This window comes from Hevea brasiliensis, chromosome 13 (assembly GCF_030052815.1).
Source record: "Hevea brasiliensis isolate MT/VB/25A 57/8 chromosome 13, ASM3005281v1, whole genome shotgun sequence".
Classification (NCBI taxonomy): domain Eukaryota; kingdom Viridiplantae; phylum Streptophyta; class Magnoliopsida; order Malpighiales; family Euphorbiaceae; genus Hevea; species Hevea brasiliensis.
In genome coordinates this window covers 71,544,971-71,562,076 of record NC_079505.1, presented here as the reverse complement: position 1 = coordinate 71,562,076, position 17,106 = coordinate 71,544,971, and the positions used below count along the sequence as shown (strand labels likewise).

The window sequence follows — 17,106 nt, the reverse complement described above, 5'->3', positions numbered from 1 at the left end:
TGGCATTACCCACTGGATCTGATTCTCTGTGCGTTTTCTTTGTTCCATGTTTCTCCTTGTAGTTTACCTTTAGCACTAAGATCCTAAAACAATGATTTTATATACCTCTACTGTGCTTCTATGAGATTTAGTGAGATTTCTTTTTAATTTTTTTATTTGTAATGGTGAAGAAGGAATGTGGTTTTGGTTGTTAAAAGAACTATGTATCTTTTATTGTTTCTTCTGAATCCATATTATGATTTAATGCAGTTCCCTTTGCTATCTAGAAGTGGGGTTATGGAAAGGTTGATTGCAGAAGCATTGGAAGAAGGGGATGAAAAATGTGTGACAAATCTCCCTGACATTCCTGGTGGGGCCAAAACATTTGAACTTGTGGCCAAGTTCTGTTATTGTCAAACTTGAACTTACCTCCTCAAATGTTGTGTACCTCCGTTGTGCTGCTGAGCATCTTGAAATGACTGAGGATTATGGGGAGGGCAATCTAATCATGCACACTGAGACCTTCTTTAACCAAGTAGTCCTTCGTAATTGGAAAGACTCTTTAAAGGCACTTCAAGCATGTGATGATATTCTTACATATGCTGAGGAACTTCAAATTAAAAATAGGTGAATACAGTCAAAATCCACAAAAGCATGCACAGACCCTAATATTATTGCATGGCCTAAAGTGTAGCATGGGACCATGCAGAGTCCTGGGGAGTGTCTTGTGGAATGGGATAAGCACAGGGCTAGACCCAAAAATTCAAGCTCAGATTGGTGGTATGAGGATGTGTCAACTTTAAGTTTACCTCTCTATAAGAGGTTGATTTCCGTTATGGAATCTCGTGGTATCAGACAAGAGATTATTGCTGGGTCCCTTGCTTTCTATGCTAAAAAGTACCTGCCTGGCCTCAATAGGCGTCAAGGTGCCAGTGAGTCTGGTTCCGTTTAATTCCTGTGGCTTTAGCTCCGCCATCAGAAGAAGTACAGAAGACATTGCTAGAAGATATTGATAGGTTGCTTCAAATGCAGAAAGGTCTAGTCCAAACCAAGTTTCTGTTTGGTCTACTTCGGACGGCCTTGATTCTGAAAGCAAGCCCCTCTTGTTTATCAAAGTTAGAGAAAAGGATTGGGATGCAGCTTGATCAGGCAACACTAGAAGATCTTTTGATGCCCAATTTCTCTTATTCAATGGAGACACTTTACAATGTTGACTGTGTGCAGCGGATTCTTGAACACTTCCTTGCCATGGATCAAATTACAGGTGGGGCCTCTCCATGTTCAGTTGATGATGGCCAGTTGATTGGATCACCATCATTAACACCAATCACAATGGTGGCCAAACTGATTGATGGATACCTGGCAGAGGTTGCTGAGACGTGAATTTGAAGCTTCCCAAGTTTCAGGCTCTTGCTGCTGTCCCTGATTATGCTAGGCCTCTGGATGATGGTCTTTATCGTGCAATAGACATTTACCTAAAGGTACTAACCACCTCATTATCATATGTTTAACCTGAGAATGGATAGCTTATGACATCAGTTACTGCTGTGTTGGTTCCATTAGGCATCTAAAAAAATTAAGTTAGATTTTGTACACATTGAGATGAGAATTAACCACTCCACATTTGAGTTGAAGGCTGTCTATTGCTTAATCATCTTTGTCATGTGTATGATTTTGACTTGGGTTGTTGCTTAGGGCAAAGTTTAGCCTTGTCCCTGCTAATAATTGCGCTAATAATTATGGCTTCTTAGTTAAATATGCTTATTGTTGATATAGTTAGCCTGACCCACAACAATCACCTGAACTGAGCTAGGTGGCATTATTTGCTTGGTTGGTTGCCTGATTGTTTTGCTGCCACTTCAACGATCTCATCAGAAGGCTAAAAATGGGGAAAGGGGAAAAGAAGAAAACCTCACTGTTTAGTCTCTTTTATTTTTCTCAAACTTTTAATCAATCCTATTGTCACCAAAGCCACCTGTTGCAGAGGCCTAATTGTTTCCCTACATTTTCTGTAGTCTGGATTTTACTTTAGTTGGTCAAAGAAAGGGCTCTTGCAACTTTAATGATAGGCTCTTAGAAAGTGTAAACAATAAGGGGGAAGAAGCAATAATACTAGATTGAGTTTGTCTTTTTTTCCTAGTTCAAGACTACTAACTTTTACTACAATTTTCAAACTTGCAGGCACACCCGTGGTTGGCAGAGTCTGACAGAGAACAGCTCTGTAGGCTGATGGACTGCCAGAAGCTCTCCTTGGAAGCTTGCACCCATGCTGCACAGAATGAGAGGCTGCCGCTAAGAATTATAGTCCAAGTTCTCTTCTTTGAGCAGCTTCAGCTTAGGACATCCATTGCTGGCTGCTTTCTGGTTTCCGACAATCTTGACGGGTCTAGACAACTGAGAAGTGGTTTTGCTGGTTCTACTGAGGGAGGCTGGGCCACAGCCGTTAGAGAGAATCAGGTTTTGAAGGTGGGAATGGATAATATGAGGATGAGGGTTTCTGAGCTTGAGAAGGAGTGTTCCAACATGAGGCAGGAGATTGAAAAGTTGGGTCGAACGAAAGGTTCTAGCACTTGGGGAAATGTTTCCAAAAAATTTGGTTTTAAGCTAAAGTCTCAGATGTGCAGTGCTCAAGAGGGTTCTGTTAGCAACCAGAATAATGGCAGTGCCAAGTCTGAGAAGGCAAAAGAGAGGCAGGGAAAGCACAAGAAAAACTTATCTCCTGATGGGTAAGGTCCTCATTTTATTTTATTTTTTCTCTTTACATTTATTTCTTTTTTCTTTTTTCTTTTCAAATTGTAATTGTTATCAGTTGTACTTCTGCAATGTTAGTTCAGAGACACAAACTAAAGCTCCATCTTGTTGTTTGTCCCTTTCCTGTTTAATGTTGTCATCTCTAGCGTGTAGTTTATGTGGTGTCTGGCCTTGTAATGAAGATGGAAGCAAAAACTGTAATCTTTAGTTATTGTAGCATTACTAATAGACTGGATGGCAACGGGTAAGATACCCGCAAAAATCACCTTATTCAAATTCAAACCTAATTAATATTATCAAAATTCGAACTCGTTTCAAAATCGATTAAAATTTATTCTCAACTATTTGAATTTATTCCAAACTTGATTATTATTATTCAAAAAAAATTTAAATTCGTTTAATTTTATATATTTTAATTAATATTTTGTATAAAATTTATTTTAATTAATAATTTATATTTTAAAATTTTCATAATTTCATGAAATATTTAAATTTTATTTTATATAAAATAAAATAGAATTTAAATATTTTATATAAAATAGATATTGAGGTGATTTGGTCATACGGAGGCTTCAATTAGATAAGTAGAGCAGGTTAGAGGATAGAAAGAAAAATAGTATACCTAAACTAACTTGGAGGATAATACATATGACTTGTAAGCATTACACATTTCTGAGGATTTAACTCAAAATTGTTTAGAGTTGAGAAAGAGAATTCATATAGTTGATTCTAATAAATATTTAGGATAAAATCTTAGTTGAGTTGATATAAAATAAAATATATAAAAATTTATAAATATTATTACAAAAAATATATTTTTTTATTTAATTAAGTATTTATATAAATGGGTTCGGATAATGGATACTCAATATGTAAAATCCGAACTTGATATGGTATTATTTATTAAACTCAAACCTGTTTTAAACATGATTATATAATATTTAAATACGTTCTCTTAAGGTTCGATCAGATCGAATACCCATAAAAATTTAATCCGTTGCCATCTCTAACTATCACTCATCATATTGATTTCATTTATTTTTTGTAATTAATTCAGCGCTTATTGAAATTTAAATTTGAGACCTTATTGTTGTTGTGAATACCACACTGGTATTATTAAGTCAACTTGGCTATGCTTGATAACATTCTTTATGGTTTTTTATTTCTCAAAAACTTAAAAAAAAAATATTTATTGATTTATCTTTTTAATTTTAGAAAAAAATTTATTGATTTCCTTTCTCTCCCCTGCTATGAATTATTTATAAAAGGGAAAGAAAAGTATAATTTTTTTTATGAGTTTAACTGATAAGAATTTAAGATCTTACACCTCTGAATATCACTTTTAGTATTATTGAATTAAAAATCATTAGTTAAAAATTAAAAAAAAAATTATGTTCTATCAATTTTTTATGAAAAAAAAAAAATCAAAATCACCAAACATCAACAATAAGTTACCCATAATTATAATCATCAAAATTAAGCACCATTATGTATGGTAATTATATATATATATATATTTCATAATTCTTTTAAAGAGTTTTTACATAAATCTTAAAATTTTTAAATTAAAAATGGAGGTACAAGAATAGAATGTATAAACCTTTTTAAGAAATGGAAAATGAGAAAAAGGAAAAAAAAAGTGTAGATATATCTGTGATGAGAAATATGAGAGAGTCCCATTTAAAAACAACTGCTATAAAATGAAAATCATGATATATGATTTTCTGAAATAGTGTCGTTTGGCTTTTTTAAAGTAGCTATGGGAAAAGTTAAAAAAAAAAAAAAAAAAAAAAAACCGACTTATTATGTGTTTAGTATGGCTGTCGAAACAGTTGTTAAAAAAAAATTATTTAAATATATTTATTAGAGAATACTAAAAAATATTTAAAATTATTAAATTTAATAATTTTTAATTATAAAAATATTTAAATAATAAAATAATTTTTTACAAACTATTAAAATTTTGTTTGATAATATTAACTATTTTAATAATTATCAATTATTTTATTAGTCATTAATAATTAAGTATTAATTGTTAGTGAATAACTATTTATATAAAAATTTAAAATAAAAATATTTACTAAATTAACTGTTAAATATAAAAATAATATTATTAATTTATTGACTTTAATTAAAATAATATAAATATAAAAAATAATAATTTAATTATTATACAAATATTAATTATTATCTTAAAAGTTATTATTAAATATAATATAAAATATTTTTTTTTCTTAAAAACAATTTTTGAACCTTTAATTACAACGTCAAACTGACAAGTAAGTTGAATTTTATTTTTTTATGAAAATACAAAAAATAAAAGATAGCAAAGTTCTCCAATGTGGCCTAATATATTTTAACTATTGTTTCAAAGGCATCATTGGTGTTAAGTGATTCAGTGACAGGAGCGTTGTTTTGATAATTTGAATATGATAGGAATTATGGACAATTAGTTATATGTGACTGTGAATGTGACTGTACGGTCCAGGTTAGTAGGTCTCCGAATTCTGCGCTGCAACTAACCGTTGAAAATAATTGATTTTTTTTAATAGTTCTGTTGTGATTTATATTCGAAACCTCATAATATTAAAAATAATTTTTAATATTATTAAATTAAAATTTATTAATTAAAATAAATTTAATAATTATGTTTGAGATGTATTTTATTATAGATAATTTAAATATTAATAAATATTATAATATATAAATATTTTCGTCGTGTAGTGAAACATGTTTCTATTACAGCGTGTTCATACTGAATGAACAGAGTATCTAAAAGTGACATTCTTGTAGTGACTGGAAGTCCACGTATTTCATAAAGAGTGAAAATGAGTCTTACAGCTCCGAAATGAAGATGAGAATAATCTTTATTTCTCCATTTGGAAATTAGAGGAAGGAGAATCTCTAGAGTGACATATTGCTCGAAAATAGTACAGAGATAAATTCTTGCAGAACAACATGAGAGTCAGCGTCTTGTTTCAATATTTATACTTTTAACAATACCTTGAACTCTGCAAGTCTATCTCTTCATTTAGATGAAGGAATATCGTTGAGTGTGAACCAAGGACCTGAAGTTGACCTAAAGGCTTGTTGAGTATTAGGGAGAGCAAAAGACAGCTCTTCTACACCATCTTCAGGGATTTCTATAGAAAAAAAAATGATTCATTATTGAAAGAAGAGAGAAGTTTAGCCTGCTCATCATTCTTATATATTAATTAATTCTAATTCAAGGATATGGAAAAAGTATTTCGGTAAATTTGAATTTTAATTAAAATTAATTATATAAAATAAATTACATATATATGAAAAATGAAAAAGTATAATGGTATTGGCTTTATCCTGATAGGCATGCTTCTTTCAAGCATCTCTTGTTTCTCCTTTATAATAGTTGATCTAAATAATATTTTTTTATTAATTAATTCAAATGATGAATTATATCAAGATTGGGAAATATGTAATTAACAAAATAAATACTTGCGAGCTAATGTGTTCAAGTAATAAAGTGGTTAGGAAATCGTATTACGAAAACCAAAATCATTATTTACAATCAAATTGACACTACCCTAATGTTATTTAAGAAATCAAATAATTGAATTTAATTAAAATAAAACTTAAAAATAAAAATAAAACCAAGCAAGTAAATTAATCGAGTAAACTTCTTATAATAAAAAGCGTTAGGATCAAATTTTATTTTCTCAAGACAATACATATAATATAATCAATTAATTTTATTTAGATAGAACATTTATCGAAAAATTAAAGTTTTCTATTCGGATAGCAATAATATAATAAACTTTGAAAATTATTTTTATTCAGGTAAAATATTCATCTAAATTAAAAGTTCCTATCATATGCTTAATCTCCTCTACTATATTCTCCCATAGATCTTGATTTTTTTCTATTTTAATCCCATGGAATCCTACTTTTTTTTTTCTTTTTTTTTTTTTCTTTTTAGCTTTCATTTTGCTTCTTATCTTCAGTTCAGGAGAGAAATCAAACTGTTTCAAAAATCGTTGTTGCACATAGGCATGCTTATGTCTGCACACAGGCTTGCCTATATATGACTCCGGGCTTAGTATGACGGGCTCCTATGTAAATCCTCTTGCTCTTTTCTTATCTCCTGTAGTCACCAAATCAAGAAATCGAAATAAATATTTTAAAATAAACAAAAAAATACCATAATTAACTGAAAAATAAAATAGTAAAAACAAATTAATCAACTAAACAAAATATGCAATAACTAACTAAAATCAACCTAAAAAGTGCAATCAAAACACATAGAATTAAGCAATAAAAATATGACTATTTGTAGCATAATTCAATTTTAATTTTTTTTACCAAAATTAATTATGGGTTCAGGATTAAAATTAACTTGTCTACACATAAGAGGCCCGGCCCATGGTTCAAGTCAAAGAGTCAACAAGAGTCAAGGTGCAGTAATTTTATTGGGGTGGGGAGCAAGTGAATTTGTTCCTAAATTCAAGAATTAATTACAAGATGAGGGAGCAGTTAACACAATTGAAGGAGCTTAGAGTTTGTTTCACAAGATCAAAGTTTTGTTAAGAAAGTGGTTGCACTACTTAAAGAAGCAAGAGAAGCAAGTTTGTTGCACCTTGGAAAGCAAGCAGAAGATAATTATCACATAATTTTCAAGGCAAATTGGAGCTGTATCCTAAGGTGCAGTAGCTGCGTTCAAGGATGCAGAATTGAACTTTAAGATGTAGTGGGTGCAATAAATACTTGTTCATCAAGTTTTCCACAATGCAATCTTTGACCACAAAGCGAATAAAGTCTATAAATAGAGGAGCAAACATTTTTTAAAAGGCTAATTATTAAATACAACGGGAGCACTAAAAATAATGTTTCATCTCTTACAAAAAAGTAAACTCTCTTTATAATAGAAAAAATGAATCCATTGTGAGAGATAGTGCATGTGTATCGATGCATCTAATAATTTTTTCTTTCAAAGTGGACATGCTTCAATAGACTCTCATAGTCGTCTAGCCCCGCGTAGTTTGGTGGCATAAGGCACTTCTCGAAACCTGGCCAGGCTAGCTTCGAGGCTCCCCCTTCCCCTTTCCTTGTACCTTGAAAAAAAAAGAAAAGACAATAGACTCTCACAGTCTTTTATTTTTCATCATGTAGCTACTTATGCTTTAGTTCATCCATGCACTTTAAGATTCAACTTTCAATTTCTAGTTTTACATCCTCTTCAACTTTCAATTCCAATATTATGTTATTTTAATTTCAAAGTTCAATTTACAATTTTCTATACTTTAATATTTAGCCGTCAATTTAAATTTCAATTTCATGCTCTTGTAAATATTTCAATTTTCAACAATTACATTCTTTCATTTTCAAATTTCAATTTACAATTTCCTGCACATTAGCATTCAACATTCAATTTTCAGTTTCAATTCAACACTACTGCACATATTATAATTCTAATTTGCATTCTCTTACACTTTAACATTCAATTTTCAATTTCAGATACGCTCTATTGCACATATTTCAATTATAATTTATGTTGGTGCACTGCCTTTCAATCTCAAATATCAATTTCAAGCTATTAGTTCACAATTTCCCCAATCTTTTCAATTTACAACTCAATTTAACAATGTTTTCCGGATTCATTTTTCATTTTTCGCTCCCTTTTTACAATCTCATTGCATGTAATTCTATTAGGGATGAGAACGGTTTAAGTTTTTGCGAGTATCTGATTCGACCGAACCTTAATAGGACGGATTTGGGTGTTATATAATCGGATTCGAGACGAGTTTATATTTAAAAAATAATACACTTAGCAGGTTTTGGTTTATATATGTTGAGTATCCGTTACTCAAACCTATTTATATAAATACTTAATTAAATATAAAATATATATTTTTATAATAATATTTATAAATTTTTATATATTTTATTTTATATAAAATATAATTTAAATATTTTATGAATTTATTAAAATTTTAAAATATAAATTATTAATTAAAATATATAAAATTAAACGGTTCGAATTTTTTTTTTCAGACAATAATAATCGAGTTTGTGACGAATTTAAATATTTAAAGATAAATTTTAAATAGTTTTGAAATATATTTAAATTTTAATAATATTAATCAAATTAAAATTTAAATATTATAATTTTCACGTATACTCTACTTGCTGTCATTTCTAAATTCCACTTCCAATTTAGTTCAACATTGCTTTTCAATTTTCAATCAAGCTTTGAGTATACATTTCCTAGCAATCCTTAGCAATTTCAATTTTAACTACTTTTCCTGCTCACATCTCTCTTTCCTAGTCTACAGTATTCTCAATTTCCCACGCTTTGAGTTTTTGACAAAGAGAGAGGGAGCAAGCGCCCGCAGCGCGCTTTTCTGCTGAAGTCTGAAAAAGAAAGTTCAAAACGCCGCGTTTTTAGATCCAAACCCATCATTGTCCCTCCCATCTTCCCTCTTTTGTTTGTATTGTTGTATGTAAGACAGGAACCAATCGGGAAGCCAGTCTTTTTACTCCTTCCCTCTTTTTCAAAATCACGTCCTTTTCTCTTTCTCTAGTCTCAAACAATTTAATATTCATTCTCAATCTGAGTTTCTGAGATTACTCTGTTACGGCATTTCATTTATTATCTATTAAGAAATCATTTTCCTTTCGTTTCATTTCGAATTGGATCTATATTTCTTTGCTGAGGAAGGAAATATATATCTTCAACAATGGACAATGAAGACGTAGAAGGCGCTATGGAAGACGAATTCCAATCCCGCGGTGGCCGCGAGTACCGTCCTGTCGTCGCTCACGATAGCGCCGTGGTCGAGATGTCGTCCTTTGATCCTGGATCTTCCTCATCCCCCGTTTCTCAAAAATCTAAACCCAAGTAACCTTTTTCTTTATGTGTAATTTGTATTTATTGTTGTTTCTGATAATTGAACTTCTAGTAACTATCTCTCTCTTTGTCTTTGTTTATGTATATGTATGCATCTGGTTTTCTTTCTGTTTCCAGTGTTGCGGATGTGGTTTTTTTTATGGACAAATCTGCATCTTATTTGGTGTTTCTTTTTTCTATTAGAGATAATTCAAGCAGGTTGATTAGTTGAATTTGGCTTTTTTCATTGGAGGATTCTGTTTTTAAAGCTTCAGTAAAGCTTTTATTTTAGCTCTATTGCTTTCTCTATATGCGTAATGTGTCATTAAATTGGATGTTTGGAGTGTGAAGATTCATTTAAGCTTGTTGTGTAATCCGTTGTGGCCACGACATGGGAAAGAAATGGAACTGGTTCTTTCTTTCTTTCCTTCTATCTTTTCTTTTTCAAACAATTTTTTCTTCTTTAGGCTCAATTTAGTACTGGTTTGAGTACTAAAAGAGGTAATTTAACCCGCACAAAAGAAAGTGATCTTTTATTATTTTTATTTTATTTATATTTTTCATTTTAGAAATAAAAGAATGAATAATGATACTTGTTTGTCATTAACATTGTTTATAATGATAATGAATGCTTGTATTCACTAATCTACTATATCAGGAATGTAAAAGTAGTTGCCCCAGAAAACATGCATTCTAATGCAAGTCAAGGGGGTATTCCTGCTAATGGAGGAGTCAATGGCTCAGAAAGGGAACACAAATTGGAATTATTTGGTTTTGATTCTCTTGTCAATATTCTTGGTCTCAAGAGGTATGTGCTCAATTCTTATTCATATGTTCTCTTCCCTTTGTTAATTAATAGCATGTCTTTTTTTTTTTTTTTTTTTTTTTTTTTTTTTTTTTTAAAATGCTACTTGAACTTGTAAAAAAACTTGTCAAATTGAAATTCCTAGTGCATAAGCTATCCTCATTGTGGGCTCTGGGGTGTGTCAGAACACTCAGTCTTATAAGGAGGTTTGTGATTTGAACATTTGTCCTCTAGGTTACAATGGAGCAACCTTATTATTGCACCAAGGCTTATCCTCTATAAATTTCTCTGTTAGAACAGGGTGATGTAGCAAGAAATTTTGTGCCCGATACACATTGACACTTATTTGGCATTTCCAACACTCATGCATGAACAATAGTCTGGAATGTTGGCAGAGGTTGTTTTGTTGTGAAACACTATTATAAGGTGTATCATGTGATGGTACATGTAATATATAATAGTTAGACATCCCAGTTCTAGGAAGGGAGATGAGCAATAATAAAGGCTTTAATGTGAGAATAGGCATTGCCTTGAGGCGATTATTATCGAAATCTACTTAACCATTATGTTCCTATTTGCCATGAATATGTTCTTAGAACTTTGTATTCCTTTGTTCCTACTGTATTGCATGTTGCATTTCATGGAATATACTGGTTTGGCATACAGTGTTCTATATATTTGCCTATGTATGTAATTTTTGCTTGTTTGTGATTGTCTGAATAAATTTATGTGTTTAAGCCAAAAACAGTTAATAACTTTGGTGATTGCTATCTGCTTTTGACTTGTTGTACAGTATGACAGCAGAGCAAGTGGCAGCACCGTCTAGTCCCAGGGATGGTGAAGACGGCTCAATTGCTTATGAACGTCCAAGGGTATGCCAATGTCTTGAGTGTAATGTGCAACTTCCTTAGTTTCCATTCCTTTCATTATAGCATCACTGTTTTCCTAGAATCAATTGCTTGGTTGGAAATTGCAACAAAAATGAAATGTATGCTGCATAACCAGCAATATAATGATCTACGAAGGCATGTGCTGATTTATGCATGCATGTTTCATAATTATAATGCAACACTTAGTTACTAGCCTTTTGCTCAGTTGTTGAAGTTTATTTGTGGGATAATTTGTTGAATTTTCCAAAACTGCAGTGATCAGTGTTATATTTCTTTTTTGGTGATGTGTTCCACCATTAACATGCACCAGAACATTTTTCATGTTGCCTTAGTTTGCAAATTTGGACATTTGATTGTGCTTACAGCTATATATTGCCATTGAGAATTTTGTAGATTTTTGCATATCATTATGGCATTAATATATGACTCTAACTAGCAAATTAGTAAGGTTGAAATTGGGAACAACTGTCTAATAATTGACAGATCCTCTTCTTACTGTGAAGAGGATGAAATGTGGATCTGAAGGCCCCTAGGGAAACTATGCTTCTTTGACAAGACTTTACACTTCTGTAAACTTGCGATATTTTCATTCATTCATAGTGTTGATAACTTGGTATGAAGCTTACTATGCATGAGAGGCTAATCTGTTGGCCTTTGATGTATTTAAAATATTATAAGAGTGCTGGGATGGTGGGTATCTTAATAATTCCCACCCTTTTTTTTTGGCATGGTTCCTTTTGATTTTGGAAATTTTGCATTCTTCACAGTTTGTACCATTTTACTCCAAACTGCCACTTTCTCCTTGTTTTCTATCTGAAAATAACAGAAAGTTTAAACGCGATAATAAGAATGAAAGCCTAAAAGAGGAATTTGAGAAGTTCTGCATAATCTGTTATTGATATGTTGTAGATTTTCAAGCTGGGAAGAAAAATAATATATCTTCTGGGTAAAAGAAAGTGAAACGATTAGTTGATTTTGTTTGATTATGTTGACTTTATTGGTTTTGCTGCTGTTTATTTGTTAATCCAAAAGATAAACATCAGAATTTGTAGATTATCTTTTAAAGTTTGTACAATTTTTTTTAAAGAATTATTTTGAAATATTTAATGGCTAGTTATATTTACCAACCAATTTGAGAGGTTTAGTTCAAATATATCATAGATGCATGTATGTCTATAGACATGCACATTCATGTTTCTGTTTGTTGTCTGTATTTAAAAAAACTAATATATTGGAAACTCTCTATGATTCATAGGAGTGGATTTGTCCTATGTTGCTCTAGTTTTGGTTTGTCAAAACAAGGTTAAGTTGTGCCTGAAAAATGAATTTAGCTGTATGGAACACATACACATCTCTATTTTTGATCTTTCGGCTTTTGAACATGTGCTTTTTATAGGAATTGAACTGTTTAGCCTTTCTGATATATTTCCAAATTTGTTTGTGCATTTGTCATGCAGGTTAATGATGTTAAACTGGGTACAATGATGGGCGTTTTTATCCCATGCTTGCAGAACATATTGGGAATTATCTATTATATCCGATTTACTTGGTAAGTCTTCTATGGATTAATGTTAGTTCTGGCTTTTCCTTTTCATGAAATCTAAATTTTTGTTTCAATGTTTTGTGTGAATATTTTTTTAGATTTTTATTTAAATTTTTTTCTTTTATAAATTTCCTTTGTCCTTCTATATTATGGACTAGTGACTTCTATGAACACACATCTTCAAAGAAGTATAACATGAGCATGAGCTAGGGGAAATTTTGGTGATACATATATATATATGAAAAAAATTATATTAATGGAGAAATAGACAAAAATATAAAAAGGTCATCAAATCCTCCTACAATTAAAGACATCAGTATAAAATTCCTTAGCTAATAGAGAGGTGGCTACATAATCACCCTACATGTAACTAATTTCATAGAATTGAAAAAGGAAAGACCATTGATGGAAAAATGAAATGAGGCCAAATGGAAAATCTTAGGCCCTAAATTCTTGAAGGTTCCACCATTATGTTTCAACCAAACATGCCATTCTACGGCAAAATAGAACATGAAAAAAGAAAAAAAAAATTCAAAGAAACTTAGCCTTCTTATTGTGTTTGAAACTTTGGAATTGATTTTTCAATACACTTTATGATTGGATAAGTTTTCTTTGAAGTTGGAGTCTAATTGTAAATTGAAAAAGAGGGTTAGATTGTCCCCTCATTAACCTAGTTCTGTTTGATTGAGTGATTGGTAAAATACTAACAACCAATATACCCCATAAAATGAACATTCATAAATTGCATGGTGTTATATTTAGGATCGAGTAGTTTTTGGCTTATATTGACATGGCTCCTTTTTGTCAAGGTTCAAGTAGAAAACAGGAACATCCATTGAGGAAACTTGCACATATGCAAACGATGGTTGTGTTTCATACAGGATTATAGTGATTGCAACAGCTAACTGGGGAACAGAAAATTTTGTCCCCAGCTGCAAAGAGTATTAAAAGTACCTGAGTTGTGGCTCTTTTGCTAAGATTTTTGAAACTTTTCCAGCTAACTAGCTTGATGAGGAGAGTTTGGATTGCCTTTCCTGGCAGGGACCTGATGAATATTATTTGTTTTCCAATTTCTAACCATGCATGATGTTTTAGCTTTTCAAAATTATAGTTGTAAACAGGTTGGTTAACGTTTGGATGAGTTCTTGAACTACAATTTCCTTGTATTTAGGAGTGTTTACCATGGAAGGTTTCCACAAGTATGATCTTGAAGAATTGTGAAGAGAGGGCGCTTGGAGAGTTTTGAATATAACATTGGTGGTGGAGAGAGAAAGAGGAGTTAATGATTTTCTGTGTGTTGGCTACCTTTGCCTTTTGTTTAGACATATTTGGGTTTAGCTACTTTATGACTCCAAATACTTTGTAGCGTTTTTCAATTAAGTTCTGATTTTTTTTTTTAACTTTTCCCAATTTTTTTTAAAAAATTTTTCCAATCAAGTTTTGATACTTTATAAAACTTGAACCGTTAGTCCTAAACCATTAAATAGCAAAAATTTTATTTACTATACTTGTGTAAATGCTAAATTATAGTTTTTTCTTTTTTTCTTCGCCCCCCCCCCCCGAGAAACAAAATTGGCCTCCTAATTTGTAAATATAATGTTTTTTATAAAAAATTCTGAAGAAATTAAAAAAATATTTAAAAGAAGAAAAGAAAAGGACTTTTTTTCCCCTTTTTTGTCTTTGAGAAGTTTATTGCTTATTAGTCTTCTCTTCCTCTCTGAAATTTTACTTGGTCATTAGAAAAGACTGTTGAAATATTTCATTGGATTTCTTTTTATAATTTTTTTATATTGTTTTTTTCCTTTCGTTAAAGTATTATTTTTATTGAATATGAGATTGATTTGAAAAAAGTGTTATCATGTAGAATCTGCATGGAGCTAGTTAATAAAAATAGTGTTTTGACTTTTGAAGCCCATCTGACTATTCCAATCGAGAGCCAAATGAGTGATTGACTCAATCTGGTTTGATTTAAAATTATAAATGGTTGTTTTTCTTTTATTTTTTTTTTTACTTATATTGTGAGTAATTTTTTAAAAAAAAATTCTTTTAACTAATTATTAGTCCAGTTAAACCAATTGAACGGATTGGACTGATGAATCTAATGGTTGATTGGCCTGATATCAAAAATATTGAAAGATTCTTACCACTAGGGGTGAGCATTCGGTTTGAACCGAACTGAACCGAACCGAATTAAATTATAAAAACCGAATTTTAAATTTTAGAAACCGAACTGAACCGTAATGGGTGAAAAACTGAATCGAACCGAACCGCTCTATTTCGGTTCAGTTCGGTTTAAATCGATCGGTTTTGATTTTTGATTGATTTCTTAATTTAGACTTGATTTCAAGCTATTTGGTCTAATTTTGACTTTGATTTGAACATAATAACCATTAATCAATAAAATTAAACAATTAATATATATAAAATTAAATATAATTCATAAATTTTTCATAAAAATAAATCAATTCAAAAATGGATTCGGTTCGATTTGGTTCGATTTGAATATATAAATTACTATTTGGTTCGGTTTAACTGATTTTTTTCTCTTCAAAACTGAACCGAACTGAAATAACCAAAATTTTTATAATGTAAAACCGAACTGAACCGATTAAATTTTAAAACCGAATCGATTGAACCAAATTGACTTGGTTCGGTTTGGTTTTTTGGTTTGAACCGAATTCTGCTCAGCTCTACTTACCACTTAACTGACTGCTGGTAGCATTTTATACGCTGAATGTTATTAACCCACATATTGGTTAATTGTAAAAGTAAACCAAAGCCTTTATTTGGACTGGAGTGGTTTCACTTGAGGAATTCTCTCTCTTGACTCCCCATCCACCATACTCTCTCTCGACTCCCCATCCACTGTTGCTATTGTAATATTTAGATTTTAGAATTTGCAAGTACTTTGTTGTTTATTCTAAGTATTTAGGTTTGACTTGATGTTTTGTAATTACTTTCTAGATTCATGTCTGATATTTTCTGGTTTGTGAAATTTGCAGGATTGTAGGCATGGCTGGCATAGGTGATTCACTACTGCTGGTAGCTTTTTGTGGTTTGTGTACTTTCCTGACATCAATTTCATTGAGTGCTATTGCAACTAATGGTGCAATGAAGGTACTCTTTAACTTAACTAATCATATGTGTGTGTGTGTGTGTGTACGTATTTTTTTTTATAGGAGCTAGTTAATAAAAATAATGTTTTGAGTTTTGACATTTAGATTATTTAACTTTAAAGCTTAATTATGTTTTGGACAAGCTAGGTTCATATTTTGGAACCTGGTATCTAAAATAACTATTTTCACAACCTTTCCTAACACAAGCTTCTTGGCTCTTTGAATGCAAATTATTGTTTGTGAATGTTACCTTATTGCTGTGTTCAAAGCAAGGGAAATTTTTACTAGGTGTGCATCTCTATTCAGGTAATGGGGTCATTAACCAATAGGATAACATTTTCTGTACTTCAGAAGTACTCTAAATATTTGAAATAACTATTTTTAAGAAGTATGAATACAATGATTTAATAGATTGATTAATACAAAAATGTTGATTTGTATAGATGTGTAGAAGCTCCTCTTCACGAAAGGTTGATATAAAAATTAATTAAGGTGTGATGGTCTAAATGCAAATTTGAAAGAAATGAACTTTGAGAAGTTAAAGCCCACAAAATGTTGGTGGGGCTTTTTAATAAGAAAGCATCATTTAGATACTAGGGTTTAAAAAGGAAAAAAAAAGAAGAAAGAAAGCTCCCTTCTCCTTTCTTTTATTATTTTCCTTTGCCTTTGCTGTTTCAGCCTTTTCATATTAGACGTGGATTCATTGTCCTAAAACAGTGAATCCTGCATTGGTAGTAGGCTAAAAAAATGGATACTTATCTGTCGATAACAGACATATCAGCTGATATTTTAAATCCTGGACTAGCTCCTAATTTTCACTTCAGGTCCCACTTCGATGGAAACAAAGCTAGTTAATGGCCTTGACCATCCTTTTCTCAATCTTGCAAGGGATAACTTGCATGCAATAAACTTGTTATTCTCTTCAAAACAAGCTTTTATTGGCCAATTTGTAATGCAAAATGGGAGGAGATTTTATATTCCTGATCTGTTACGAATATTTTGTAATCACATATATATCCACTGTAATTCTAATATGGCTATAATCAAGTTAACTTTGACTGTTGCGCTTTGATTGCAACACACTGAAACTGTCACACGGTGACAGGTTTAGCGACTGTGACTACTATTTAAAATCTTTTGCCAGAATTGAACAACTTGAT

At 31.1% G+C, this 17,106-nt stretch overlaps 1 protein-coding gene and 1 pseudogene across 1 annotated transcript in view; both read left to right on the top strand.

Annotated features, from left to right (window-relative positions):
* Positions 1–201: 201 nt before the first annotated feature.
* On the top strand, positions 202–2,992 carry LOC131172195 (BTB/POZ domain-containing protein At1g30440-like; annotated as a pseudogene).
* Positions 2,993–9,025: 6,033 nt separating this feature from the next.
* Positions 9,026–17,106, top strand: part of LOC110651420 (cation-chloride cotransporter 1) — a 34,989-nt gene continuing 26,908 nt past the window's right edge. Inside the window, exons 1-5 of the mRNA XM_058132201.1 lie at positions 9,026–9,604; positions 10,251–10,400; positions 11,191–11,269; positions 12,745–12,836; positions 15,833–15,947. Of these exons, the coding sequence (XP_057988184.1) occupies positions 9,444–9,604; positions 10,251–10,400; positions 11,191–11,269; positions 12,745–12,836; positions 15,833–15,947 (597 nt within the window). The 5' untranslated portion in view covers positions 9,026–9,443. The remainder of the gene's footprint in view (positions 9,605–10,250; positions 10,401–11,190; positions 11,270–12,744; positions 12,837–15,832; positions 15,948–17,106) is intronic.